The sequence below is a fragment of the Rhizoctonia solani genome, chromosome 11 (assembly GCF_016906535.1).
Source record: "Rhizoctonia solani chromosome 11, complete sequence".
NCBI classification, from domain to species: Eukaryota; Fungi; Basidiomycota; class Agaricomycetes; order Cantharellales; family Ceratobasidiaceae; genus Rhizoctonia; species Rhizoctonia solani.
Window position 1 is genome coordinate 1,910,872 of NC_057380.1, and position 26,971 is coordinate 1,937,842.

Genomic DNA, 26,971 nt, shown 5'->3' on the forward strand with positions numbered 1-26,971 from the left:
GGCCAAGTGAGGTAGTTCAGAAGTCAGTTCACTTGCGAATCAGGGGCAGTTCGCTAAATGTAATTTACGGGGTCAGTGGGCAGCGGGCTTCCATCACCGGAGGTAATTGGTTATTACTGCAATAAGTTTGAAACTGCTTCGGCGCTCGTTGAACATCAGGATACCAGTCAATATTAAATATTGTATCGCAGCAAGGAATTGTTAGGTCCCGTTCTTAAGATAGATAAGCGTTCGGCATTCGAAATCTTTGCAAAAGAACAGTTATGGATCCACTGGAAGCCGTTGTGAGGAATTATCCTGATGTACGATTTTCTCCCTCGACTTCAACGTATCCTCCCAAACTTTATCTCACAACTGTTTTCCCATGCACGTTGTTTAGTTCACATGGCTATCAGCCATTTCCATAGTATTCAATACTTACACTCGGAATGGGCAACTGTTTGTGCATAGTTTGATCTGAAAAGCACTTAGTTCTGAGGTTGAATAACCTGTCAGCTGATTGTAGTCAACATTTCCAAATCGAATCTCCGATGACTTGAAAGTAGGACATGTTGCTCACCCTGCCAAGGGTATTATAGAATGAACTGAATTGATTACGGCATGTATATCACGTTGCCGCACGTGCATAGTTGCTGTCATTTCAGTCGCATACATCCTCGACTCAGACGCCGCATAATCTAGCACACGTAGATAGCGCCCGGGCGAGAATAAGCCCAACATTACCTCTACTAATTAAACAACACAGGGTTCAGGGAAGCATTAATTGCCCGAGTCAGAACACATGAGATGCCAATATAGGTAATGATGGAACATACCGATGCCTGGACCCCGCCACCAATTATAGTAATTTTGATCACTGCAGCCGTATAGCAACTTATTCAAAGGCACACAACTGATCGCCCCAAATGGCTGTCACTCTTCGATCACTGACGTACTGCATCCTTCATTTCGTAAGGCGACAAATTTTTGAGAGTCGATTAGTGCTTATATGTCAGTGATTTAGCAAGTTAGGATTTGTTTGGTCGACCTCGAAAGACCCCGGTTAGATTTTGCAACAAGAAGGCTTCGGAAGGACCCTTGCAACTCTAAGCTCTTGTGTAAAGATCTACCTCACAAATCCGTGGACTAATTTGGGCGGATGAACTCGCGGTTTCGTACTGATTGCCGGTAGTATACATTATACAAATTCCCCCGCCACCCTAGAATAGCAGCGTGGCATACTGAGACAACATACGATTTCGAGGCTGTGGTCTCGCAAAGCCAATACTTGCTTTTCAAGGTCGATTCAAGCGTAGCTAGCACCGGGCAGCCGGTTTGATCGTTATTATATCGTCCCTTTGGCATGATTTTAAGCCGGCAAGGCGAGACCCAGATGCGACTCACCACTCAGCATCTCTGATTTAACACCTACTGAGAACTACATCAAAACTCTCGCGTTCGCTTCCACTGTCACGTTCCAGTTCTCATGAGTCAACAGCCATCAGACCACTACAAGCGCAGCATACAGGTGCCTGTCCAAGACAGCACTCAACGTGGTGTCCAGGTATATCCGGTCGAGCGCGGAAACGAGTTATCGTATCGCGATCCGGGGTAGAACAAATTCATCAGTGGCGAGTAGCACGAATCCTCAACAATGGCATTCAGTGAGGGCGAATCCCCACAAGGCGTACCTCGTTCAGACCACCACGCAGCGCAACATCAGATGCTAGCCGATACATACTTTCGAAAAGAGGAAGAGGAGACTTCGAACGAGTTCCGTGGAGAGAGGGGCTTCGCAGACTGCCGGAGGATTTTATACCCAAGACTGTGGGAAATTAAATCTGTCTTTAATTTCCGGGTTCATGAATAGAACTCATGCGTATTCTTAACAGCCCATCACGCCCCCTTTCTTTCCTCACCGCCCGCGACCTTTCAACCACTGCGGGACCGCCAGCACCATCTTAACATGGGATCCAAATGCTCAAGAAAGGAGACATTCTGAATCAGGATATGATCACGCGCATAGCTTCCAGCCACCTCCAGGATCCCGTACTGACACGACTTCAACTATATTGAGAGGTTCAGCTTCACCTATGAACCGGGACTACGAGCACCACAGACCATCGGGCCTCCGGACACCCTTCCGCGCAATCTTTCGGCCCCTATACCACTACAGTACTTCAGTCAGGAAGGAGTTCCGCCGCTCTTTCCGGCCCTGGCAATCATCGCCGTTCCCACTCGCCTTCACACACACCATATTCCTCACAGCAACAATGCCAACAGGGCGCCCACAATCCGGAGGCCGCAGTTCGCTCCACTGAAACCCAACAATATGGTTCCATCCTCTCGTATTCCCAGAGCTGATTTAGCATCCACACTCCACCCGCTGGCTATTATGATACGACGAGGGTGTCGCACAGTCCAGAGGAGTTGTCAGAAACAAAGCCAAAACGTCGTCGTGCCAACGCAGCACAGCTTAAACTCTTAAATGATACATATTCTCGGACTATGTTTCCGACCACCGAGGAGAGAGCTGATATTGCCCGGCGCATAAACATGACTCCTCGCCAGGTGCAGATTTGGTAAGCCAATCCCCCTCGACGCTGACGTTGCTGAAAAAACTACCAAACATCCAGGTTTCAGAATCGCCGACAGGCTTCAAGACAAAGTCAACTCGAGCATGAGGCATCCTCAGGCTCGAACTTGAAGGAATATACAATGAGGAGCAGACTGACTATTTGCACGGGCCGGAAGATGATTGATTTATCTTACCTTCAAACTATCAGTTGATTTGGTTTCAATCATTCGATTCCAACTGTATATACGCTGGATTGAGGTCTACGTTCTGAACTGAAAATGAAAATCTAGTTATAAATACGTGTAAAATCTATAGGTCTAGACGATCCTATAAATCAATCGCTATCAGTATCCTCCGGTTTTGGGCCTCCAAAGGTCAGCCAGTTAAGTTTGCGAATACGTCTCCTCTCTTCCTGAGCCTTGAGCTGATTTCTCGTCAACTTTTTCTTCTTTGACTTGGGAACTGCGGGGGCTGCTCCTTCATTCCCACTGCCTGCGGGGTAGCGGAGGCAGACACGGCGGGGGTTGGGGCCTTGCTGGCCCGAGCAGAAGCGGCTGGCGAACCCTTCGGGGTTGCTTTGAATTTGCCGTCTGCAAAAGCGTCTTCCACAACTGCTGATTTTCCTTGATGGGTCATCCGTCCTGCCGCGACATTCCATATCTCAGGACCTGAATTTGAGCTTGGGTGAGGTTCTGAGTACATACGACGAAGCTATTCCACCCACACAGCGCGCCCACGAATTCCTCATTGTGGGAAATAATTGCTACGGCGCCACCCCAATCACGGATAGCGACGGCGAGACCACCTACAAGGGCCCAGGTTAGAGCAAATTAGGGCTCCAAAACACGTATATGCTTACCTAGCGCCTCCCGGTCCAAGAAATTTGTAGGTTCTATAATAGGATATAAGAGTGAGTTTCGATCTGATTCTGTGAGCGCAGCACTTGCCATCCAATATCATAATCTAGGGAGGGTGTCAATAATTATGTAACGGACTATATCTCAGAAATAATCATACCTGTGGGTTGTTCCAGAGTGCCGATGCAATCACCACCTTGACCTTTTGTCCACCACTAAGCCCACTCATTTCATTATATTGGGCAATATCCCCATCTAGACCAACATCTTCAAGATGTTTTCTCACAAGGCTGGCAGAAGTATCACGAGTGCCAGCACCTTCACGCGAAGCTTCCAGGTCATCAAATTGCTGAACAAGCTTAGTAAACCCCTTCTCCAACAATTCTTCACGAGGGATCCATGTGTTGAACTTATGGTCGAGATTTCGCCATTTCACCTCGTATTGGAAAGATTTTTTTAGCTTTTGGCGACCCATTATCAACTAAAACAGAAAGGAGATTAGATTCAACATCAACATTCGGAATGATATACGCACCTCCAGTTTTCGTTTCTCTCCGTTGCGCCCGATGAAATCTTTCTCAAGCAATTCCTTTTCTTCCTCGGTGAGTACACGTGTTGACTTTTCAAGTAATTCACCTATCGCGATTCGAAGATTGAGTCACTAAATCAAACCGCCAGCTGGATAACTCACGGTCGTGCCCATCCTGAAAACGCCACTGACTGGAATTTCGTTGGTTTCCGAGGTGAGTATAAAGAGTAAAAACAAGAATAAAGTATCCCACATATATTGAACAGCGGTTTTTTCCAGATGCCTCTCAATATGATGTGTCGCGTGTTGCGATACATAGCCCACACGCAACGCGGGGTGTTTGTAAACCGTTCCTTCTTGCGGCGAAGTTTCCCCCTTTGTGATTTTGAAATGATTAGTCTTTTCGCTTATCTCTTGCCGCTTTAGATTTAGCTCACAGTCAAAAGTTTGATCAAAGTCGATTTTCCTGCCCCGTTGGGTCCTATGATTCCAACTCGACTACCGGTAACAACAGTAGCTGTCAGTAGCCAAGAAATCAAGAAAGATGAGCTTAATTTACCTAGACAAGGACAAGGCACAGCTGACGTGTGGAGACTCGGCTCCTTCCGGCCAGGATAGGTGAACGTACATTGGCAAGTTTCAGAATGGCCCGAGTGTTACTACGAACGCCCATCAATGAGAGGAGGGGGGAAAGAAAATTTGACCGAAGTAGCTGCAAGAGTATAGTATGATTTAGCCTCTGGGACCTTTTCGACAAACTTGGATAGGTTCCCAGGATAGTACACGAGCTGGCGTGTTCTTTAGCGATCCAAGCTTTGGATTGGTTATTCAAACAACTCACCTTCTTGGACTCATAGTGAATAATATCGGTTGTTATGTTGTCGAGAAATCTAAGTGTCTGGTATGAAGACGACGGAATGAGATAATGTGAGTGTGCTTACCCTGAATCGTGGCTGACGGTGAGCACCGTCACTTTGTCGTGTGCGATCAAATAGTCTTCCAACCATTTAACAGATGCCCGATCTATAGACAAGAAACTCGTGTAAGCGCGAGAGCATACAGTTTCATCGAGGCACGAGGGTCATGAGTCCAATTCATGTTTACGTCTTCTATCTACCTCAAAGCTAGACAGGTATAGTCCGTGTAATGCTATGAGTATACTTCAATGACGAAATCACCAGTCTGTTGCCTCATGTGTGCTGGTATGGGCTCTGACATGGGTTTAGCCGTTAGGTTCGATGGATAGGTTACTTGATTTTCGCAACCATCCATTCCTGAACATCCACCCGAGGGCCCACCGATCGATGGGAATCTTCGCAAAAACGCCCCTGGATCCACTTGTTCCGCCGTACGATCGGAATATGGCCAAAGACCGGCGGTAACGCGAATAAATGATAGTGATAACTCACATGGTTTGTGGGCTCATCAAGCATCAGCAAATCGGCCTTGTATAACATGGCACGCGCAAGTTCTAGCTTCATTTTCCATCCTCCGGATAAGCTGCCTACGGTATGGGACTGGCGTTCATCGTCAAATCCAACTTCACGTAACTGAGCCGCGATCGTCTCGCGTGAAATATTGGCAAGCTGAGGGTCTGCGATACGCCATTTGCAATAGACGCTATTAGTGATTGATTGCCAGAAAGGGGCATGTACATACCGCTTGCAATGAAATCCAAGATTGATAAACTGGCATCTTCTCCTTGAAGAGCATGTTCAACCATGATAGCTCGTACCTCGGATTGAGGCGGGAAATTTTCAACCTAGTGATCATGTTAGCCGAATATCAACAACGCATACAAGGTTGAAAAATGCTGAAAAACGATTAGGCGCGTAAACGACGAAACGAAGGACCTTGACAGTGAGACGGGAGATATGGTATATCGGGTCGCGTGATGATTAACACGTGTGATACCGATCCAGAAAAGAGCTGGTCTGGAGGAGTCCCCCCCCCCCCATAATAGTTACAATGGAGACAAACGTGGCGACTTTCTCAGCGATTGAATGGCCACAGGGTAAGCTCTAGACCAACACAACGGTGCCACAATTGAAACCCATGCTTGTCCTCTGGACAATTGATGTTCAAAACGAGGTAGATCAATCGGCGCGAGTAGCTTCGCACCACATCTCCAAGACGATGAGTGGCATTGGCGATCTGGTCCGGGTTCCCGCCCGGGCGGATACGCCTCCAAAAAGCCCACCGAAGATCACAGGAATACAGTGTTATGTTATCCTCGAGAAGGATTTCCCATGGAAGGCTATTTAGATTTTGACTCACCTTGCCATCCCGCAGAGCCCGAAGTAATGTACTCTTCCCGCTTCCATTACCCGCGCAAATACCATATCTTCGCCCCTACTAGCCTTAAAGTCGTATGTGATAAAAGCAGGAGCGCCCCGTATGCGAGTGAGAACAAGGCTTATATCAAGAAAAAAGGATATCACGCAGAGACAATACCTTAATCAGCATCAAGTGATCAAGGTAAAGTGCAGTACATACTATCGCACAATAGCTCCTCGCTATCATCCGTAAGAGGTTGGTTATTTTTGGCCTGCAAGTTCCCCAATTGAAATTATGTGGGCGTAAGTCGTGATCGAAGGTGAATCATAAGTGCCAATAGAGTCGCCGGAGGATGCCGATTATTGAAATTTCCAGTAATAAATCATCAGTGGAATTGGAATAAGTTTGACAAGAATAGCCACACACCCGTTCCAAGTCCCAGTAATGTGACCTTACTGCCTGGGCAATCTCCCATCCGTCACCTTTTCCTTCGGCTTTTGCGTCACTCCCGGTACCATTGACCTCATGATTGCTCTAACCCAACCAGCAATGTAAGCTCCCACGCATCGACCCCACACCGCCTGCTCGGCGTCATAGGCACGGACCCTGCCGGCACGAACAAGCTCGGCCCCGAGTTCAGCAGCAAATAATAGACACTTTCGTTGGGCTGGGTGGAGTTGAACCTTTTGTCCTGTATCCAATTGCTAAGTAAGTAGAAAAGCGTACATATCTCACATCGAACTTACCAGGCAACTCAAACTTTGGCCTACGTAAATAGCCTTCTGGCATTTTTGCAACAATCGTTACCAGAACATCGTCATCCAGTCCATCGGACACTTTGTTCTCTTTGGCGCCATTAGTTTTCACATCCCCTCCAGCAGCTTTCAGTACGCCCTCAGCCTCTTTGGCAAAAGCTCGCACTTCTGGAAAGGACGCCCCACTCGCAACCCTATGAACTGCGTCGCTCAGAGGGCCTAGGTATTGAGCAGCAACGGCAGGATCGCGAACAAGCTTGACAATGTTGGTCGTTACAATCGAGGCTCGCCTGAGGGTCTCTGGTGACCTGTCGTTTAGCGCGCGAGATAAGAGAGGGACCAAAACTGCCAAGCTCGGGGCGGTAACTTCAGCAACGAAGGTTGTGTTGCTCATAGCCTGAAACATAAATGGATGAGACTAGATAGAAAACGAGGTGAGATGTAGCCGCAATATACCTTAATTGTAGCTGGCACGTTGGCCGGTGATTCCATAGCCTGTACGAGAGCAGGAATGTGCTTTTCGAGGTCGGGGTTCGGAACTGTCCCGCAAAGTGCCGTAGCGCATTTTTTGGCAGCATTCGAGACCTTTACAAGTTGAGCGTATGTTATGTGCTGACGTGAAAAGGGTGCTTACCTCGGACTTAGTGTCATGCATCGCATTTTCCACAGTTGGGAGGATAATTCCTAGCTCAGCAGCAATATACTCCGCTCTCTCAGCCTTCTTGCTCTTCTCCTCGACCCATCTCCTGATAGTGTCCTAGAGCTCCAGTCTTTGTTTTCCATTTTCCACCACCCTCTCCATTGACGACGCCCAATAACTCGCGTAGTACTACACGCGTTGCTTCCGGAGGAAACAAGGCTAAAATAGCACGAACAGCCGATGTTGCAGCAAGACGTACTACGTCTCCTTTATCAGAGTACAAGTCGAGTAATACGGGCAGAGACGCAAGTAAGAGAGGTCCGACGCCAGCCTTGAGATGTGTCGCCAGTGCGTGTAGTCCAACAGCTGCCGATTCTCGTTCATAACCAGACTTTTTATTTGCAGCAAACGTGTGTAATTGCTCTAACACCTTCTCGTCGCTATATCACCAACGAGATTTGATTAGATTTCATGGAACGGATGCGATAGTAAATGATCGTACAGTAATGTTGAAGACCTTCTTGTTTAACCTGTTTGGCCAAGTTTTCAGCCGCTGTCTCTGCATCAGGAGCGGTGGTGCTGTCCGCAAAGCCTCCAGGTGGGCTGCGGTGAGGGAGTTGGACATGATGGTTGTGCGTGACAGGACCAAACAGAGTGATCGGGCACAGAAGTTTTGAAGCGATGTGTCAGCTCACAGCCACCTCCTGTGCTCCATTTGATCGAGTGGGGCTCATAATTGCTATAATGGGACTTTATTATTATCACTCTTTTTTCAGTCCAGAAATCATGATTGTGATCTCATAACTGCCATAGCACATTCTACAATGACACATAACAGAGTAGATAACTCGTCCGGCCCCCCTATCTTACTTCATTAAAATTTTCAGGACAACGTTCGTAAATTAGCACGTTTGTAGCACTGCCACGATAATCAGAACCGGATAAGCTTCGGTTAGTCAGCGTTACGCGTGGCTGAAACAAGAAAAATGCATTACGCCTATCTGACTAGTTCCTGCCCGCTCCCTCTCTCACTGGATTGCCGTGGACTTTAGACCTAGAAACATAGACACAGATTTAGAATTAGACACAGATGGACGCGCCAACCAGCTTTCTCCCACCTTTAAAGCGACTAGACGAATGTCACGCTCCTCAAATACATCAAATTCTCACTCGCCTGGTTACCATATACCTCCCCAAAGTACGTGGTACTGCTCTCATCGACGAGGACCTGGAATCGTGAGTCACTTTTTTGTCTTGATTCGGAGCTCATCAGACCCAAATGGTTTTTTTAGACTCCAAGCTGATGATTTCGAACGCTCATTTGCCATCCGCTGGCTTACTGGCTTCATCGCTCGTGGCGAAGAATGGTCCGGATTATACACCGAAGGCGAAGACGATCTTAACAGCGGGGCCCCAACCGCAAATTCTGATTCGTCAATTGGCAGATTTCAAACCGAGTTCCTGGATGATACCTATCTTGCACGAACAACGGCCTATGATCGGGCGGCGGCTCTGCTTGGAGCATGTGCTGGTAGCTCTGCATCTGGTGCTATTTCCCGGGAGTTCAAATTTGCCCCTTCATCGGCCTCGTCTGAGGGCCATTTCATTTCGGAAAATGAAGGCTCTGAATCGAACTTACCTCCTATAACGATATCACTCCAAGACGAATCCATTTCAACTGGTGATCATACTGCTGTTGGTCTACAAACCTGGGGTTCTGCGTGTATCCTGGCCGAACGTATTACTCGTGACCCTATAGCTTTTGGGTTGCCTGACTCATTTATGGACACCGGCTCTTTCTCAAATGTACAAGGAGCAAGGGTACTAGAACTCGGAGCGGGAACTGGGTTACTCTCTCTGCTGGCTGGAAAACTAGTAGAACGTGCCCTCGACGGCCAGCATTGATAGCTCGAACTTCACTATTGTCGCAACCGATTACCATCCTGCGGTTCTGGAAAACCTTCGTGCTAACGTACAAAATAATTTCCCTATCTCTAATGTCGACCACAAACCAACGGTCGACGTGCAGCCCTTGGATTGGTCTCTATACCTAAACGGGAAACCCACCACTGATCTCTCGCGCGCGCCAAGTACAGTGCCCACACCTGCGATAGGCACACCAGTGGGTGGGGTTGAGCGAAATGACATTAATGACAAGCCTTTGCGTGCGTAATTAATTAGTACGATTTTCTCGAGCTAACTTTGTATTTGTAATCAGCCTCATTGCGTTCGGTTATATCACCTGATACCCAGACAGCTTTAGCACCTGAGGCAACAGTGTTTCCTCCAATTCAGACTCCTTTTACACCCTCGTTTTCGGTGGCATCTTCTACATCTACCCCAACAACTTCTCATTCACCTCAAACACCTCAAACACCCCGTACAACACGTTCCCCACCTCCGAATTTGGCCCGAGCTGTTTTTTCGCGATTGATTGCCCGCGGGCTCAAGTTTGAGATGCCGGCCGGAGCGTCCGGGCTCGATCAAAATTCCGAGCTATCGAAAAAACCAGAGGTAGACTCGCCAAATAGCGAGGAGGATTTCCCTACCCAAAGTCTTGACCTAATCCCAAATGGCGCCAGTTTTGATTCTTTGATTCTTCTACAGACTTTGATAACCGCATAGCTGCACTCGACCAGACGATCGAGACCGAAGAGTTTCTCCCTGCCCAAATCTCGAATCCCTCGCTTCTTTTAGACGCCTCGAGATCCGAGCTCCTTTGTCCAACTCTTTTGGGCCTAACGACCCAGGGCACTTCGAAGATAGACTCTACCAGGACGAATATCCTTCCTCCGTGCCTTGACGAAACAGGATCACTCCTTTGCTCGGATAATAGGGACGCCACATTCAATCCCAACGGAGATCCTCATCCGACTTCCTCACATGCTCTGGGTTTTGAGCAGTCTGCCTCAATTGGTGACGTTCGAGGATCAACGTCCTGGAAGCACCCAAAAAGGCTGAGTGCCTGAGAATTGACAGCTTGGATGTACACGATACCGTCGGCAGTGAGATATCTCCATTCAAACCATTCAAGCATGCCGACGGCCTCAGATGTGATTTGTCTTCGGGGCATGTGCCACAGATAGTTAGCGCAAATTGTACCTCGATCCCCTCATTCGGCAAACTACCAGGGAACAATTCAATTGATTATGATCCGAAAGTGGACATAGTCGGAAAATCCCACTCGAAACCTGCTCTTGGAAGTGAAGACAGTGATGATCTGGCAAGCCCTTCCCTTAATGACATTGAGGCCTTATAGCTGACCTTATTCTAGCTTAACTTTATGTCGAGAGACAATAGGAAGCAAACAAGCTTTATAGGTAAGATTCACGGTTTTCCTTGAATATGTGCGCTTACTTGCTTCCTAAATTTACTCTCTCAAGAGCCAGGCGCCTCTGCTGAACCACCCTTCGACCAACCTTTTGACATTATATTCGGTGCAGATGTTGTCTATGAAATCTCTCACATAGCTCTCGTCAGAGGCGTTGTAGAGCGTTTGTTACGCAAGCCATCCTACAGGCCTAGCTCCCCACCCGCATACTTTCATCTAATTATGCCACTTCGTCCCACACACGCAGACGAAGCAAATAGCGTTGATATGGCGTTCCCACGAGCCGAGGATGTGAGCCTCAAACACGGCAGCGAGGAGATCCTTGCCATAATCAAAACTGAGACATATGCTCGAAGTGCTGGCGTCGGTCGTGCTGATGAAGTTCATATGTACACTACTGCGTCGGGTGGATCTAGGGAGTTCCCTGTAGATACTCTATGTCATCTTCTTTCTATTCATTTATTAAGTTTACTATTATTGTCTATAGCCCTCGTGAGGGAGTTAAAATCACACCCATGCTTTGTAATTTTTCCAATCTCAAGTCGTGCCCGTTGTAGTCACAGAGTATCTAGGGATGTTAGTCATGGTCTGGGTCATGCCAAACTTACTACTTGACTTGTATATTAACACAACGTTAGATATATGCGTTATTATCTTATCTTCGCGCAGTTAAAACATCTGCCTGATTTGATGGGTAGCTGGCCTGGTACACAAACCGATAGAGTATCTGAGACTAACAGGGTGATACCTAAAATACGGGAAACTCACATCAGGTCCGGAACTTGCCAAGCACCCGTACTCAGAACTCAAGGTCCGCAGCTAGGGTATATATGAGAGAGCTGAAGACATATAATCGTAGAAATAATGGCTGGGCTTTTGCCAGCACCCCACATGTAAAGGTTTTTACGTCTGAAAAACCTTCGCCCCTGGGGTCGAATCCCACCATGACCATTTTTTTTTGGCCACCATAGTTCGGCTGGCAGAAGCCTCGATTTACGTATAGCAGGATATTCTTAGCTAGGTCTGTAGTTGAACACAGTTTACTGAGAAAAATGAGCCGCAGTGCGCGGGGGCATCACATGCGATACTTGATCGAGGGCGGAAGACGCCATTCAACACTACGCGTACCGAGCGCGAGGTCTCAGCCTGGCCTTCCATTTCAGCACCCATACATGACCATCAGATATCTATCGCGCGTTTAATGCTCTTTGGCCGGGTTTCTGTCACCACAAGCCTTCGCTTCGGACACCTGCAGTCTTGAGTAGTTCGGGTAATGTCCCCAGCCAGTAGCCCGTTTGCGGGCAGCCATAGGCTCCTCTACTTATACCGCGTCCAGAACTTACGCGTCACGTACAAATATACTATATGGAAGCATAGGTTAAGTTCTAGTGCTAGCCAAAAAAAATAAAATGATAGGAACTACTACAAGCATGGTAAGGGACAAACCTATAATCTTAGTTTACAAGCACATAGGAGCGCTACTTTCTGTATTAATCGGGCAAATTGTCATGATATAAGGGAAAATCTGTTTGTCTGTACAAAAGCTAACGTGATTCATCATAGTGATGCCACGGGTGCTTCCCTATATAGCTTGGTCCAGTCTTTCCACCCAGGCTTTGAACTAACCCTCAAGCTCGGAATTTCACTCTATAAATTGGTCTGAATGCCATAGTTCGGGCTTAAGGGTATACCCAGCAAGCACCGAGGATTGAGCTTCGAGGCTTTTTCTTACCCAGAGCTCACTTTTAGAAGCACATTATATTGATGAGTGGCGCTAAAAAAGGTTTTATGACAAACTGAAGCGAAGGACTAGACTATGATGTGGGTTCGTGATTGATATCAAGATGTTCATATGAATCAACTCCAACCACTGGCAGGAGTGGACGTAATTTACTATAGTTTTCTGCTGACCTCCTGGGTCATAGTTATAAAATCTAAGCGCTCTTACAAACAATACGATCACCAGGATCAAGTCCTTAACAATTTTTGTGCGGCTATATACGGTCCCAACTCACGTTGCGCCAAGCAGTAAGCCATGTATAATCTCTGCATGATGATGTCCAGTATATTAAGCTTCTCAAGCGTGGGGTGTTTCTTATAGCTCATAAAGCGCGGATACTTGTTAAGAGAAAATTCGTCTCAACTCAAATATAATTATCACATGGTGCAGATGAATCACAGCGGGCGGAAGATTCACACGGGATACTTGCCCGAGGTGCTGGGTTCGCAGTCACGTGAACTGCTCAGACGCCATTCTACCTCCACCGCCTCGAATGACGTGCCGGGCGCAAGGCAAGTTTATGGTTTCGCATTCTCTAATGCCAGCCGGGTACTCTTAATCACGACACAGAGTCTATGTTCACGGCTCCCTGCTACCCCAAGTCCTTCGATGCGGACGGTCGCATTCTTTAGTGCCCCGGCCCCAGGTTCCCTCACTCGTACCGCATCGAGAACTGGTATTCTGCATGCGCTACGAACAAGTATCCGTATACTTACATGTGCATACATTAGCATATGTGGAGACCAGACCGGAGCATAGGCTAAAGTTCAACCAATGGTCGATATTCACGTTTAATTCGCCATGTTCGAGCTAAGTGGATGAATAGCTCGGATAATCTCGTTGTCAGCAAGGTAGAAGACTTTCAAATGTCTGATGCTCATTAATTAATTGATAATTAATTTGAAGCCCTCGAATGATCACTACGATTGGAAAAGCTCCCGATACTATGCTTGCCACGCATACATGTGCACACGACTTCTTTTCTTTTCTTTTTCATACAATTTATTACTCGGACCCGAGCACAAGGTAGGACACCGATGCTATGTACACAGCACCAGGAAGGGACCGAGGTCAGCACATAAGAGGAACACACAGAACGGGTGAGACAACGTAACAAAAGGAAGGCCTAACAGAACCAGGGTTCCGAGAATACTAACAATTGCCGTACAAGATGAGTCGAAAAGTGAGAGAAACACAAAAAATTCAAAAGAGAGACTCAAGAGAGGGGGACATATAAGACCACGGACGTGCATACAACCTGCTCATATCATATCCTCACATAAGGCCCATAATCTCGCAATTTCAGAAAACTTGTCTTTTGATCAAAAGACACAAGCCCTAATAATATAGGCCGACTCAGACCATTCGACAACAACACGCATAGAGTAAGAAACTTTGACAAATTTCGTTGATTTGTCATTTTTTTTTGTTTGGGGCAAAGTACAAGGTTTGGATCGTCCGTATGTCTGCTGACTCTTATCAAGGACATTATGAATGGAATGGCTGAATCATATAACGGATGTGTGAAGGCTATGAAATGATAAATAGCATTGGCGCGCCCGGGATAATAGTTACCTCGATTTCTAACCAACCACATGGGAAAACGTCACTAGAAATCGATCAAAAACCTATCCACATTCAACATACGCGCATCCGAGTTTTGAAAGCGATCTAGAGTAACATTGACCAACGCAACAACCTTGGGATGTTATCCAAGTTTTTATTTGGTACTTATTACCACTTCGCTCAAGGCAACGATAGTATATACAGAACCTAAGCTTGCGGTAAATTGAATCAATCTAAGAACTAGGATTACCCCTATTCTCCAAATACTCGTTCCAATGGTCCATTGATGATTTGACTGTTTGTGTCCCTGGTTGAGCCAAGGGCAAAATCAATGGACATCTTTGTCTCTGAAAGTCTATACTCTATGGAGATCGATAGTTTGTCACGATCCACAAACCCAAAGCAAGATTGGACCACCGTTATCCCGCACGATTTTCCCATAGCCTCAACCGTATATCGTTGTACCATCTTTCGAATTATTTATGAGTACCTGAGTGATCTGATACACGTTGATTACCGGAACTGCTATACATAGCTATCAAACTTTACTTAAAGTTGAATAGTATTGGCGAGGACCGGAGCTGCTCCTTACAAGCAAATCGCAAGGAATCAAATGAGACATCCATATGCTCCAAACGCCTCACTATGGGGCCCTGAAAAACATGACTGGCCAAACTGATCGATAATAGTTTCCCGGACATACGGGTTTCCCCAATAAGTCTAACCTCAACCAAGTACAGTACCATCCGCATACTCAGAGCTCACTTAGCGGTACCGTTCTTCCTAACTTTTGATCAAACAACTTACCATCACGACATAAATGATATCCATAAATGGGAGGTGGTAGTGATAATTTAGTTGAATTTACAGGTGGGGCAGTGTAATTGATGATACAGAGCGACTTTGGCTAGAACACACTATACCCCAGGTCGCCAGGGTTACATCGACATAGCCTACTTGAATAGTGTCAAAGCTTAACTTCTATAGTTAACTTGGGAGGATGCTGCTAACCATTCGGTCTGTATTCTTGATAAATGATCCAAATTTGGAGGACGGCGGGAACTCTTCACTAAATCCTGATGTCCCAAACTTAGTTTCTTGTGTCATCGGAGTAGGACCAGCGGTTTTGGAGCCAAGCAGCCCAATAAGAGGCGACGAGCCAAAACCTTGCACAGGTACCAGTCAACTGGGCGTATACCGGAAATTTAGCTCAGAATCTACACCCGATGCGGCTCCTGTCCAACACGATCTACGTCACCTCTCTCCGTGAAGATCGAAACTCGATAATACACAAACTTGACCCCTCCCCTTTAATTAAGCCTAACGTAAGGCGCAGGCTGGCGACTCGTTTGCTACTAAATGTGTATGCGCTGTCATTTCGGTACTCTACGACAAATGCACAAGGCATGGGCCCGGCTATTGTATTTTGCCTTTATTCCTTGGGCTTTCTCTATATGTAGTATACGCGAAAACGGATCTCATTCGCCCCCTGCAAACAGCCGTTCCGTATGTATATTAAACGGTGCTGAAGGGAGAAACGGAGTGGGCGGCCAGAGTGCAGAATAGTGCACTGAGCAGGAATAGCGGCACTCGGTTGCGAGTATACACTTGGGAGGCACAGTTCCTGTCATTTGTCAATTACATATTTAGCACCGCCATGTGGCAACTACTTCAACGACTGATATACCTGCTCTAATTAACGTCCATTTAGGTAGTGAGTTTGCTCAATTGGAATCCGTTTTACCGCTGATTATCTTATAGGGCCATAAAACGTGGCCGATGCCAAGAAAAGATAGTTGCTCAAGTAATTTTTGGGTCCCTCTGGACCTCAGAATTGGATTCTTATCTTTATTGATATGTAGCTCTCGGCGCCGGATCAGCCCCAACACCCAGAAGGATACTCGAGCTCAACATCACGAAGATGCGGTAAAAAGGGCTCGGCAGATTGCGAAGCTTGAGATTCGCGCGCAACGTTTTCAAATGTGTAAATGCACAGATAGAATGACTGTTTCTTACTGGAAGCATGAGTGCTTTTGGTTTTAGAAATATCCAAGTGATAAAGTTGCCGTCCTTTTCGAACTGTCGAACTGGTGACATCTTTACTCGTGCAGAAAAGGCAACCGAAGGCCGGAGTCTGCCATGCGACAAATCAGTTTCACAAACTATTCCCACCAAGGTATTACACATACCACCGAACAAGCGTCACCCGATTTAGGCGAGTTGCTAATTGCCTCCCCCACGCATAACGTATCGGCTCACGTGAAATCCTCAAATGAACCGATCATTTCGTGCCAACTTAAGTCCAATTATGATTCATCGCATGTTTCAGCTGCCAAATGTTCAAACCTCACCCAACTGCTCATTAGCGCCTGCTTCTTGATAAGTGCCTTAAATGGAAGCTACGATCTTTACTGCCGATCGAACGATGTTCTCGCGTTAACATGCTGACCTCGAATGGTTCCGAGAACTTGGCCAAATCTTTCAAGATGCCCGCAATGACCGCTCCGTTGATGGTCAAACCCTCCGTTCAATGCGTCTACGAGATAGGGAGATAGCACATGGCGTTGTTAAATCATATGGTGCGTGGGAACCTAGGAAAAGGCCGGTTGATGTGCATGTTCTGGCCCCACGATTTCTATCCCTGTACATTCCAAATAAGAGCGCGGCAGGGGGACATGAGCTGAGATGAAATTCTTATGCTCGAGTTTGACGATAATTAACATATACCTCATGACAGGGAAATTTTCGGTTAGAGCCTACGCCTTTTGATGGAGTTTTACCGCGCCCTTGGCCCTAAGGAGACTCTACGATACGCCCGTTTTGGGACTAGCAACGACCTTGCCATAACCAAGTCTATCGGCGAAGCTACCCTATCCACTGAAGCCTAGAAGCTGTTAAAATGCCATCACATCAAACTGACCGAGCCTCGGGAAGGCGTGACCTCGGAGGGAGAATACTACATTCTCGACTAGACCAGAACACGAAGGATATCCACTGATTTCTCCCCTCGCTTGCCATATACGTGCTTGCTTATTCATCCCGGCGATTGATCGAAGCCGGTGGGTGATTTTCTCAGGGCCCGAAGTTTCAGCTTATGAGAATGGGGATCGTCCCGTAGACGAGATAGTCAACATAAACGATGTACGCTCCATTTATACTTGGGCGAGACAGAGTACAATATACAATGTGGTAGATACTACCAATGTTACATGAGGCTCACTTGCCTGCGAGGCAATACAGGGACAAGGAGCATATGAATACAAAGAACAACGAACATGTAAGCCAGCTGATCGGGCATTGCGAAGAGTACAAAAACATCAAGAAAATGGAAGTATTAAGTAGCATGAAGGGTATACATATACCAATTAAGCGGGAAGGAATAGGCGATTGAAACAGTTATAGCCAGGCACCGTCGCACCGCCGATCAATAGCGATGGCCGGAGCCGGACATCTGAGGAAGGTTACTGACGGGATAGAATGTCGCGGGTACTTGTTGTGGAGATGATGAAGATGACGAGCGGGAAGATCGCGCAGGTGTACTAGCAGAAGCCGCATTGATATCACAGCCTTTTGATTTGTGTGCCTACAGTGTCCCCAAATCAGTATATGCTACGGCAAATAGCGAACTGTTAAATTGGCTTACCGTTTCAGCGCATCCTTTCGTGTGAAAGACTGGAAAAGATTCAATGATTAGAGTTGGAAAATGATCTACCTCTCCGCCACACTAACCTTTCCGCACACAACGCAATGGTGGGGTTTCTCCCCAGAGGCATTCACCACGTGGGTTTCTCGGTGACGCCGGCAGTCATGGTGCCTTGCAAATCGAGTTTGGCAAATGTCGCAGACGTATGGCCTTTCCAGAGCAAGAGCCGAAGTAGACTGTCCAATATTAGGGCTTCGACCAGAAGCTGTTATTCCCATTTCGGGATACAAGTTAGTTTCAAAAGCAAAATGGAATCGACTAAGTTGTACATACTAGGTCGGGAAACGGGAGCATTGGATTCGTAAAAGGGCTGTGAGGGGACTGGTACAAACTCCCGTGCTTCATGAACAGACGCCATAGGTACCTCGCCACTCGGATGGCGAGGCATAGGATTTCTGGGTTCTGAGGGTAAAGCACTGGTTGGTTCGTATCGACGACGATAGGTCATTGCATCGGCGCTAGCCGGGGGCCATAGGAGTGAGACTGAGCAAAAGTAGCGGCTGTCGGGGAGAACGACGGGACCGCATAACCATCCTGGTTTATATACTGTCCACCATCAACCGAGTCCTGAGGATACTGCATAGTCTGAGAATAACGCTGTCCCGACTGGGACATGTCGGCGTAGCCCATATGGCCATAAGGCGACTGGCTGTACTGGTTATAGGCCTGCTGAGGGTAGTTGGAGCGTGAAGATTGGTGGCCTTGGGATGATTCAGACTGATCATACGGAGGATAGTGGCTGGTTAGACATTCTGTGTTGTGTCGGTGGATGGAAAAGCGACGGAGAGGATGATGTCTTGAGTCGAGTCGCACCTGCCCAGTTATATAGCCTGTTAGGGACAGCCGGATACGTATCGAAGTTGAGTCCAGTGCTTCCTGCTTAGACTATTTGGGTCTGACATGGCTGGGCAAACTATCCGAACGTGTCTACGGGGGGAGAACCAACTGGTTCTCCAAAATGTCCTAGAACGGCGGCCCAAGGAGCCGGCAGATCTGGTGCCGATCACTCCGTAAGGGAAATGGCATGTCACGCACGCGTGGCTCTTCCATCGAATAATCACCCTTGCCAATCGCCTGTCAATGTCTTTCAAATTCCGTAAAATTCATGATCTCGATTGTAATCCCCTTTGGGCTTTATTCATTTGCGTGCCGTATCCCTGCTGCTATCAATGCGCTCTATAAACGCTGCTCTTTGGAGGCCATCAATTTTCGAGCATCGATTTTGGGTCTAGAACCCTGAATATGGATGAGCTAATATTACAGAATCCATTCCTGGCCCATTCTCATATTGGATAGATTAATTGCTTCCTGTTCCGGTGAACCTGAGAAAGTATCAACTCGAGAGATAGGACAGGCACAAAGGCCCACTAATCGGAGCTGGGCATCAACTGCCAATTAGCGCATGAAATGATCGAGTTGTAACGCGGAGTCGGGGTTTATTATCTCACTCGACGCCCACTAATGACTATGAATTTATCACGTACATATAAAATTCCCTTGTCCAACGAGTGCGTTTCACGATATCCGGCCGAACTTCAGATGGCTGGCACATGCTGTGCTACCTGTAGATAGATGATTTCCGCTGTTTATCACCTCCGGTGGATGGCAGTGCGGTTACCCTCCTTTAAAAGGAAATGTTACCGTTACACATGTCTCGACACTCGAATGCTGTGTACGTTCGTCGGGGCCTTAAAGAGATTTGCATGCTGCGGAACTGCGTGCGTTGAAGCGGGCATTCTCACCTATGACATTCGGTCACCTTTGTCGAAACCAAGCTCACGCGATTTTACACTAAGAAGACACAGATTGTCGAGCTGCGGTCAACACAAGGACTCATTCAGGACCTGGCTGCGGTCAACAGGAACGACGGAGGATCATTTAGTGTATTAATTTGGTCTTGGGTGCTTGCGTACTTGCCATCAGCATCGGTAAACCTGGATTATCGCGTTTTCCCAAGCATATATGCCCTATTTCTCAGCCGGGGTTGGACATACCCGGGCGAGGGTGGGTGCGAGCAGAAGAGGAACTGTATGGGCATCTAGGGCTCGTCCACTCATCTTGGGGGTCTTCTGTGTACTTGAAAAACCGAGCACCCATCCTGCTTGCTCTCTATTGGTACTAAATCTTATTTCCATTACCACACTTTTGGAGACCACGAACCTTATGCGATGGTATTAGCGCGTACACACGCGCTCCAAATGGTCTAGCCAATCCAAAGAGTCTGTTACTTCTATACAATCACCCTGCAAGTGCTTGAATCTGGGGCCGCGCCCAATGCTAAGCTTGTTGGACATTGATTGGTGCTTCCTCTCGTCTGGTGATTAGGAAGAACTCGTGCGATGAATCGCATTATGACATCGATACGTGTCACAAGCTAGAATCGTCATATTGATTATAATTGCCTTTAATACTCGTCTCCGTTTCGTACCAAGATGAATTGGACTTTGCTCGGAACAGCAGAAACCCCTATACCCTTCTCGCAAGCCACCGCTCTTATTCTGACTCTCTTCCCCTTCATTCGCAAAGCCTGAAGCGATTATGGCCGATGGCCTTCTTTCAAAAGCACGTACGACATGCGGGACGAGGAAAAGTCTTCTAAATTGGGGTGGAGGCCTTGGGTCCTCGTGTGCGCTGGCCCATATCCCTCACTCATTCTGGGAGGCTTCTTTATTCTAGTTGATTTCCCCCTACACCCATCTCGCGCATCTTGTCCTCCAATCTAAGCTCCAGTATTGTCATATACAGTCACTTCCCCAAACCTTCCAGAACCATGAAGCTTGCTCATTTGTTCGACGGGACCATCATCGGGCTGATTCGCGCACTCTTCGAGCATTCATTCAGCTGTCTTTTCTCTTTTCTCGAACCGTCATGGTAAACTTTCTCTCTCTCTCGAGATGTACCAAGTAAGTCTAGGCGGCATACATGATCCTTATCCCTCTGCCCTACGGCTAATCCCTATTCTTCTCTTCTCTCTCTCTCCCGCTACTGAACAGATGCGCTCGGACCACACAAACATAGACACAAAGCAAGACAGAGAGAAAAAGACAGGAAAGACAGAACTTAAACTATGACTGCGTTGAACAGAGATACACTTTATCGACGTTCGCTTCCCCCCCCCCCTCGCTCGTTCCCGAACCCCGAATCCCAGATTCCCAAATCTTGAATCTTGAATCTCGAATCTCAAATGGAAGGGAGGGCAAGGGAAGGGAAGAGGAGAGGGGGCGCAAAAAGGAAGTTTCCGACCGCCGAGCTCCCCCCCCCTCTCCCTTGCCCGAGTTCCCCAAGTTGAAAGAAGGGAATAAGCGCACCGATCTCCGGTCATAGAGTACCTTTTTTTTATTATTCATTGTGCCATTTCCCGAGTTTCTTTTGACGTTGCCCGGGCTTGGGCGAGAGGGAGAGAAGAGAGCGGATAAACTATGAGAACTGATCGCCCACGTCGAACGAACCGTCGGGATCGCCCATCGGTTCCGCGCCGCAGTCTGTAAGCCGCCCCAACTTGGAGAGAGAGGGTGATTACAAGGGGGAAATATACATTGACAAGACAAAATAAGAGAAACACATACGCGCGGGAATATATTCATGTGTATAACCTTTTTGTCGTAATAGTGGGTTTATGAGTCCCAAGTGCGTGGAAGCGAGCGAGCGAGGGGCCTCTTCGGCTCAACGGGCGGATAATACCAATTCAAATGCGGCTTCCTGATAGATTACATGTTGTCAAAAAACTGAATTGCAGATCTTGCTTGGTAACTCCACGTGACAGATCGCCGTTTTGTTTGTCTTGTTGACGCCACGCCTCGAATAAGCTCGAACGGCTGGGATAGGCCAAGAACACTCAGATCCGTGCGAATTCCAAGAAACAAAAAGAAAACAAAAAACGCAATCATTCATATCCATCATCTATGTTAAAAAACAGCAATGATAACCACAAGAGCAACAACAACAAAACTAAATTGTCCAGTTTTCAATCCACGCAAAACAAAAAAAAACCGAGCTCATCAAGACGCTGGCTCGTCCTCTTGAGCTTGGGCGGCTTTTCCCATCCCCACACCTCCCGGATCCACTTGGACATGTCAAGTTTTCGGGCCATACTTTCCTGAATCCAGGGGTGCTGGAGCATCTCCCGCGGCGTCGGGCGTGTAGCCGCGTCGATGCGCAAACTAAAGAACGAAGGAAAACGAGCGAGTGTTAGCATAAGTCAATTACGATTCAATCAACCCTGGCGTACGATTGTTTGATAAACGACTTCATGCCATCGCTCCAGTGAATCGCGCCGTTTCCATTTTCGTCACCGGGTTCGTCATCGAGTTCTGGAACCTGGATGTTTAGGGTTTGGGTACCATGTCCCGCCCATCCGCGCGCAGCGCATGCGTGCGTAACGTGAATGTGCGCGCGTGTCGGGTCGGGTCGGTGAGTGTCCCAGAGGTGGAGCCCGGTCATAAGTGCCCGGCACAACGGAAAGTGGGTAAATCAACACATTCGATGACATGGTAGATCACCCGCCAGAAGCAGGTTCAATATAGGGCAAATGACGTGCGGGATGCATCGGATATAGTCGGAACCCGTCATAGGAAGAGGTCGTCGGAATATACCATAAACACCCAACCCATTCGCCATCGCATCGAGCGCAGAGTCGAACAAAAGACACAACACAATAAACCAAATTAAATCAGCACCGATCCAACCCAACCAACCAGGTTCCCTGGGAAAAGAGCCGAGATTGACTCACCTCGCCGTTGACAATATACGTCAACAATTCGATAGGTCCCAAATCAGGCGGATACGGGAACCGGTTTTGCGCAAGTTCGAGGAACGTGAGACCCGTGGACCACACGTCCGCGCGGATCGAATACGGATGGCCCGTTATGCGCTCGGGCTGTCAAGGTAAACCCACACCAGTTCATGATCAATACCGGAATAAATCTATTCCACGAGCGTGAGTGGACACCTACAGCCATGTACCAACTCGTCCCGGTAAACGTGTTCGCAAGACTCATGTCCAACTCGCCGCTCACGCCGAAATCACACAACTTGACGACGCCGGCCTTGGTGACGAGGATATTGCTCGGTTTGATGTCGCGGTGCGTCACCTTGTTGCTGTGCATATAGTCCAAACCTTTCAAAACGCCCTCGGCGAGGCGCGCAATAACTTTTTCGCCGATCCGCACATTGGCGTGCCGTGTTTCATTTGGCGCGCGATCGCGTCGAGCGAGCCGCCTTCGCCGAGCTCCATGAGGATGTGGATTCGGACGACATGCCGCCGCTGTTATCGTCCGAGGGCGGCGCGGTGATGTATGCGCCGTAGCAGACGATGAGGTTCGGATGCACGAGTTTGGAGAATTGGAGTTCGCGCAAGAGTTGGCGCGCGGGAACCGTGCCCGTCGGGATGGTCTATCCAAAAAGGGATAAATTAGCGCCTGGAATTCCGAGAGAGCCAAGAAGGACAAGGGATGGCGGCATATGGGAAGAAATAAACTCGAACAGTTAATTAAAAAAAACACTCCTAAAAATATCCAAATGAAAGAAAGAGAGAGAAAAGCAGGCACGAACAAAGTGTAATCAGTGGCGGCGAGCAATGTGGCACATTGAAAGTACAATCAATGGCGGTACACCGGACTCAAAGGAAGGGGATTGGGGGCAAGGGGACGAAAAGTGCCCCGCCTCCTATCCCAAAACCTAAAGTGCCCGCGGCGGAACAAATGATAGCGCCATGACTGGACTATCCCATATGACAAGTGGTGAAAAACCGCGTGGCAAATAAACGAGAGTAGCCAGCAATACGGCTAGCCAATGATACCGCGAGCCCGTCCCCTTGGCCGATACGATCAAGGCAATCCCTATCTCTCGCAGCCAATTAAAAAACAAAGAACAAGAACGGCGTAGAGGTGGCTCAATCACCCTCGGACCCGAACCCAGAAGCCCTCGCATCATCAAAAAACAGCAAGGGCAACAAGCGCCGGAATTATATCAGTTTAATCAATCATTCGAGGGGGATGACGAGGTCTGGGCTCCGTTTCCTCGTCCTTCCCGCCCTTGGGGCAGATTCATGAGATACGAGGGACCGGAGAGTAGAATTGATGGATCTCGAAGAATAAGATTGCTCTCGAGAGAATGCAACGAGCGAGATCGAGATCGCTCAAAGAAGAACCGCGATGGATTGAATAAAAGCGGACGGATGAACGGGGGGGCCGGCCATAACGAACCAACGAGGATGAGAAAGAAAGTCCCCGACCGATGATAGCAAATAGCCGAGCGATGACGGAGACGTGGAGGACAGGGATCGGGACCGAGGTCTGGTTCCCGTGAGCCATGTATGGATAGGGCTAGACTGTTGCCCCATTCAGAGCGTTATTCTATCACCCTTGAGCTACTCTATCACTCATCAATTTGTAGGGTGATAGATATCATCGCCCGTAGGAGATAAGTATCACCTGGGGAGGAAACACCACCCCATCTATCACGACAAGGACACTATCCAATATCAGCAAACAGATTCCCACTCCACCGAGGGAAACATTTCATCCATCACAATCTATCATCTCGTGTCCACCGCGTCTCCGTCTTCGAGTGTGAAACGAAAACAGTGTTTCTGGGGACACGAGACACGAAAACTATCCACGGGATTGACTTGGGTTAGGTCAATCTATCGTAAGAGCGCTCTGCGGGGAGTTTGAAAGATTCGTATATCCCCCGCAAGAGGGTTGGTCTACACACGGAATTCACGCGGATAGTCCGATCATCCCATCACCAGGGACAACCCTCCAACCCAATGAAAGAGACAAAGAACGAAAGCAAAGCGTCCGAATAGACACAAGACACCACACGCAGAATCCCCTCTGTGGCATCCAGGCTCGTGAACAGGCCCAACCCTGTTAAACACAGCCACGCCACTAATTACCCCCAAATCGGAACGTTCGAGTCATCGTACGGGTCCATGACTCCGGCGAGCAAAAAAACCAAACAGGAATGGAAAATTAAACACCCATAGCCATGAAAGAAACGCAAATATGAATAGAAAAACGTAAATGAATAGGTGGACGCACCTTTCGAGCCATAACCCTTCCGTTGCGTTTATCGACGACTTTGCTCACGGCACCTCCGGCACCTTCACCAAGCCTGCTGACGACCTCGAGGAGCTCGTCGGACCATTCTTGGGGTTGAGTTTGGTGCTCCTCGCCCTCGACACCACCGCTGCCACTACCACTTCCCTGGCCCAGACCCCTGATCTCGAGTTCTTCCTCGAGCTCAGGCATGCGTAGCTCTCCGATGGCGCGACGCAGCTCGTCGAGGCCTCCACCAGCGCCCTGGGGCTTGGCGGTTGGGTGCCGGGACGCATGGTGGTCGTAGAATTGGGCTGCATAGTGGTGGCGTCGGATGGGAACTCGCCAACGCTGAGGGAGAGTGAGGGAGCGCGCTTGGAACTGGGTTTGAAGCCATAGTAGGAATAGTCTGCGTCGTCGTCTTCGTCGCTCGGTGGGTGGGCATTCACATCGAGTTTTAGTCCCCCTCCTGATGATGATGATGCACCAGGCATAGCGAGACCGAGTTTGGGTTTGGCGGGCCCGAGGGCGAGTTGGAGTTTGGGTTTGAGGGATGGGAGACTTGCAGATGTGTCTACTTGGTGTTGCTGAGCAGGAGCATCCTCGTCGGGAAGGGCGCTCCCCGAGGCGGTGCGCAGACCCAGGACCGGACGTGGTTTGGCAGGATTGCCGATACGGGACTTGGTGGGGCCAGGAGAGGGTGCGTCGTAGGGCTGGAGGTAGCTGGCACCCTGGGGATAGACTGGCTGAGGATCGTGGCCACCAAACTGCTGGTAGTTGTCGCTCGGGACCGGGGAGCGCTCGTCGATGACCTGGCCGAGACCGCTCGGCCTGGATCCGCCGGTTGCGCGCCTGGTGACGATGCGACTGACCTTTTCGTCGTCGGCATCGGCCGAGTCGATGTCTGATGGGATCGCCTGGCGCGGGACTTCTACCCGAGGACGGGCCCGTTGGATGTTGAGCGGTGCGACACTGGGCGTCGGTGGGTCGTTTCTGTACGATGGCTGCTGGAGCGAGAGCTGTGGGCGCTGGGTCTGCTGGGTCTGGCCATATACACCCATACGCGAACTGCGCATGACGTCGCCTGGGCCGAGGGACGTGTTGGCATTGGGCAACGGAGGCGGCGGGGGCGGGGTTTGGAATCCCAGACCAGGACTGGGCATCGGACTAGGAATCGGTGTCGCAGACGGCCCGAGTGCGCCCAGATACGCCGGTTGCGGAGGATGTTGGTCCAGTGCCGACGGCGGTGGTCCCAGCGCAGCCACCATCTCTGCAGGTGGCTTGGGCAGCGCACGTCGGGGTCCCATTGGGCGCGCTGGATGCGTCGACATGCTTTGTGGTCGTCACTCTGTTCCTAACCGTGGTGGCTGGGCAACGGGCGATTACTCAATTCCACATCCCACGTGTCTGCGGTCTGGCCCCCCGCTAGTCTCTCTCCCATTTCAACTCCCAGCCACGCTCGTATCCCTCTTTATATTTTCACCATCCGCGAACAGTGGATGTATTTAATTATTCATGCCGCCGGCGTTACATGTCATCCCCTCCCACCGCCATTTCACACCCACCTCTTGCCTCGGTCAATCAAACACCAAAATTAATTCAACGTGCTGATGTCCACTCTTCTCTTATCCAACTCAAACGATCAACCCCCAACAAAAGCAGTCCAATACCATTCAAATTACCCACGAACAAAGTCTAATCCCTCCATTTCCAAAACACGTCCTTATACCCTGACCCCGCCCAACCTCGGATTCGATCTCAGACTGTACGGCTATTTCCTAGCGCCTCCTACTCCAAATGAAATGCATATCATCCTTGGCTCTTGGCTCTTGGTTTTTTGGGCTGCGGCGGGGAAAGAAAACGAGGTTAATGCGTATGGGCGAGGTACTAGGGCGTCGCCGTCGATCATCATCACCCCTAGTAGTCGATATCCGCC

The 26,971-nt window shown here is 48.7% G+C and overlaps 5 protein-coding genes across 5 annotated transcripts; 2 read left to right on the forward strand and 3 right to left on the reverse strand.

Annotated features, from left to right (window-relative positions):
• Window positions 1-1,633: 1,633 nt before the first annotated feature.
• On the forward strand, window positions 1,634-2,300 carry RhiXN_10622 (uncharacterized protein; the record flags this gene model as incomplete). Its single annotated transcript, XM_043330438.1, has 2 exons — window positions 1,634-1,837; window positions 1,872-2,300. 2 exons carry the CDS (start codon window positions 1,634-1,636, stop codon window positions 2,298-2,300), a joined length of 633 nt encoding a protein of 210 aa, XP_043184535.1.
• Window positions 2,301-2,891: 591 nt separating this feature from the next.
• On the reverse strand, window positions 2,892-8,240 carry RhiXN_10623 (ABC transporter; the record flags this gene model as incomplete). The annotated part of the gene is made up of 22 exons (XM_043330439.1): window positions 2,892-3,049; window positions 3,121-3,225; window positions 3,282-3,362; window positions 3,417-3,449; window positions 3,640-3,895; window positions 3,950-4,050; window positions 4,106-4,134; window positions 4,197-4,318; window positions 4,381-4,460; window positions 4,611-4,731; window positions 4,785-4,833; window positions 4,885-4,966; window positions 5,122-5,152; window positions 5,353-5,537; window positions 5,603-5,705; window positions 6,647-6,754; window positions 6,799-6,911; window positions 6,967-7,372; window positions 7,432-7,560; window positions 7,610-7,732; window positions 7,875-8,055; window positions 8,146-8,240. The coding sequence occupies 22 exons, from the start codon at window positions 8,238-8,240 to the stop codon at window positions 2,892-2,894; spliced, it is 2,691 nt and encodes an 896-aa protein (XP_043184536.1).
• Window positions 8,241-8,705: 465 nt separating this feature from the next.
• RhiXN_10624 (methyltransferase domain protein) lies at window positions 8,706-11,442 on the forward strand (the record flags this gene model as incomplete). Its single annotated transcript, XM_043330440.1, has 8 exons — window positions 8,706-8,851; window positions 8,908-9,436; window positions 9,495-9,780; window positions 9,834-10,196; window positions 10,241-10,536; window positions 10,890-10,935; window positions 10,999-11,372; window positions 11,434-11,442. 8 exons carry the CDS (start codon window positions 8,706-8,708, stop codon window positions 11,440-11,442), a joined length of 2,049 nt encoding a protein of 682 aa, XP_043184537.1.
• A 6,246-nt stretch (window positions 11,443-17,688) lies between these two features.
• RhiXN_10625 (C2H2 zinc finger) lies at window positions 17,689-18,625 on the reverse strand (the record flags this gene model as incomplete). The annotated part of the gene is made up of 5 exons (XM_043330441.1): window positions 17,689-17,875; window positions 17,936-17,964; window positions 18,022-18,200; window positions 18,269-18,478; window positions 18,526-18,625. 5 exons carry the CDS (start codon window positions 18,623-18,625, stop codon window positions 17,689-17,691), a joined length of 705 nt encoding a protein of 234 aa, XP_043184538.1.
• Window positions 18,626-21,959: 3,334 nt separating this feature from the next.
• RhiXN_10626 (mitogen activated protein kinase kinase) lies at window positions 21,960-26,366 on the reverse strand (the record flags this gene model as incomplete). Its single annotated transcript, XM_043330442.1, has 7 exons — window positions 21,960-22,155; window positions 22,224-22,312; window positions 22,725-22,871; window positions 22,948-23,212; window positions 23,247-23,386; window positions 25,039-25,349; window positions 25,418-26,366. 7 exons carry the CDS (start codon window positions 26,364-26,366, stop codon window positions 21,960-21,962), a joined length of 2,097 nt encoding a protein of 698 aa, XP_043184539.1.
• Between the last annotated feature and the right edge of the window lie 605 nt (window positions 26,367-26,971).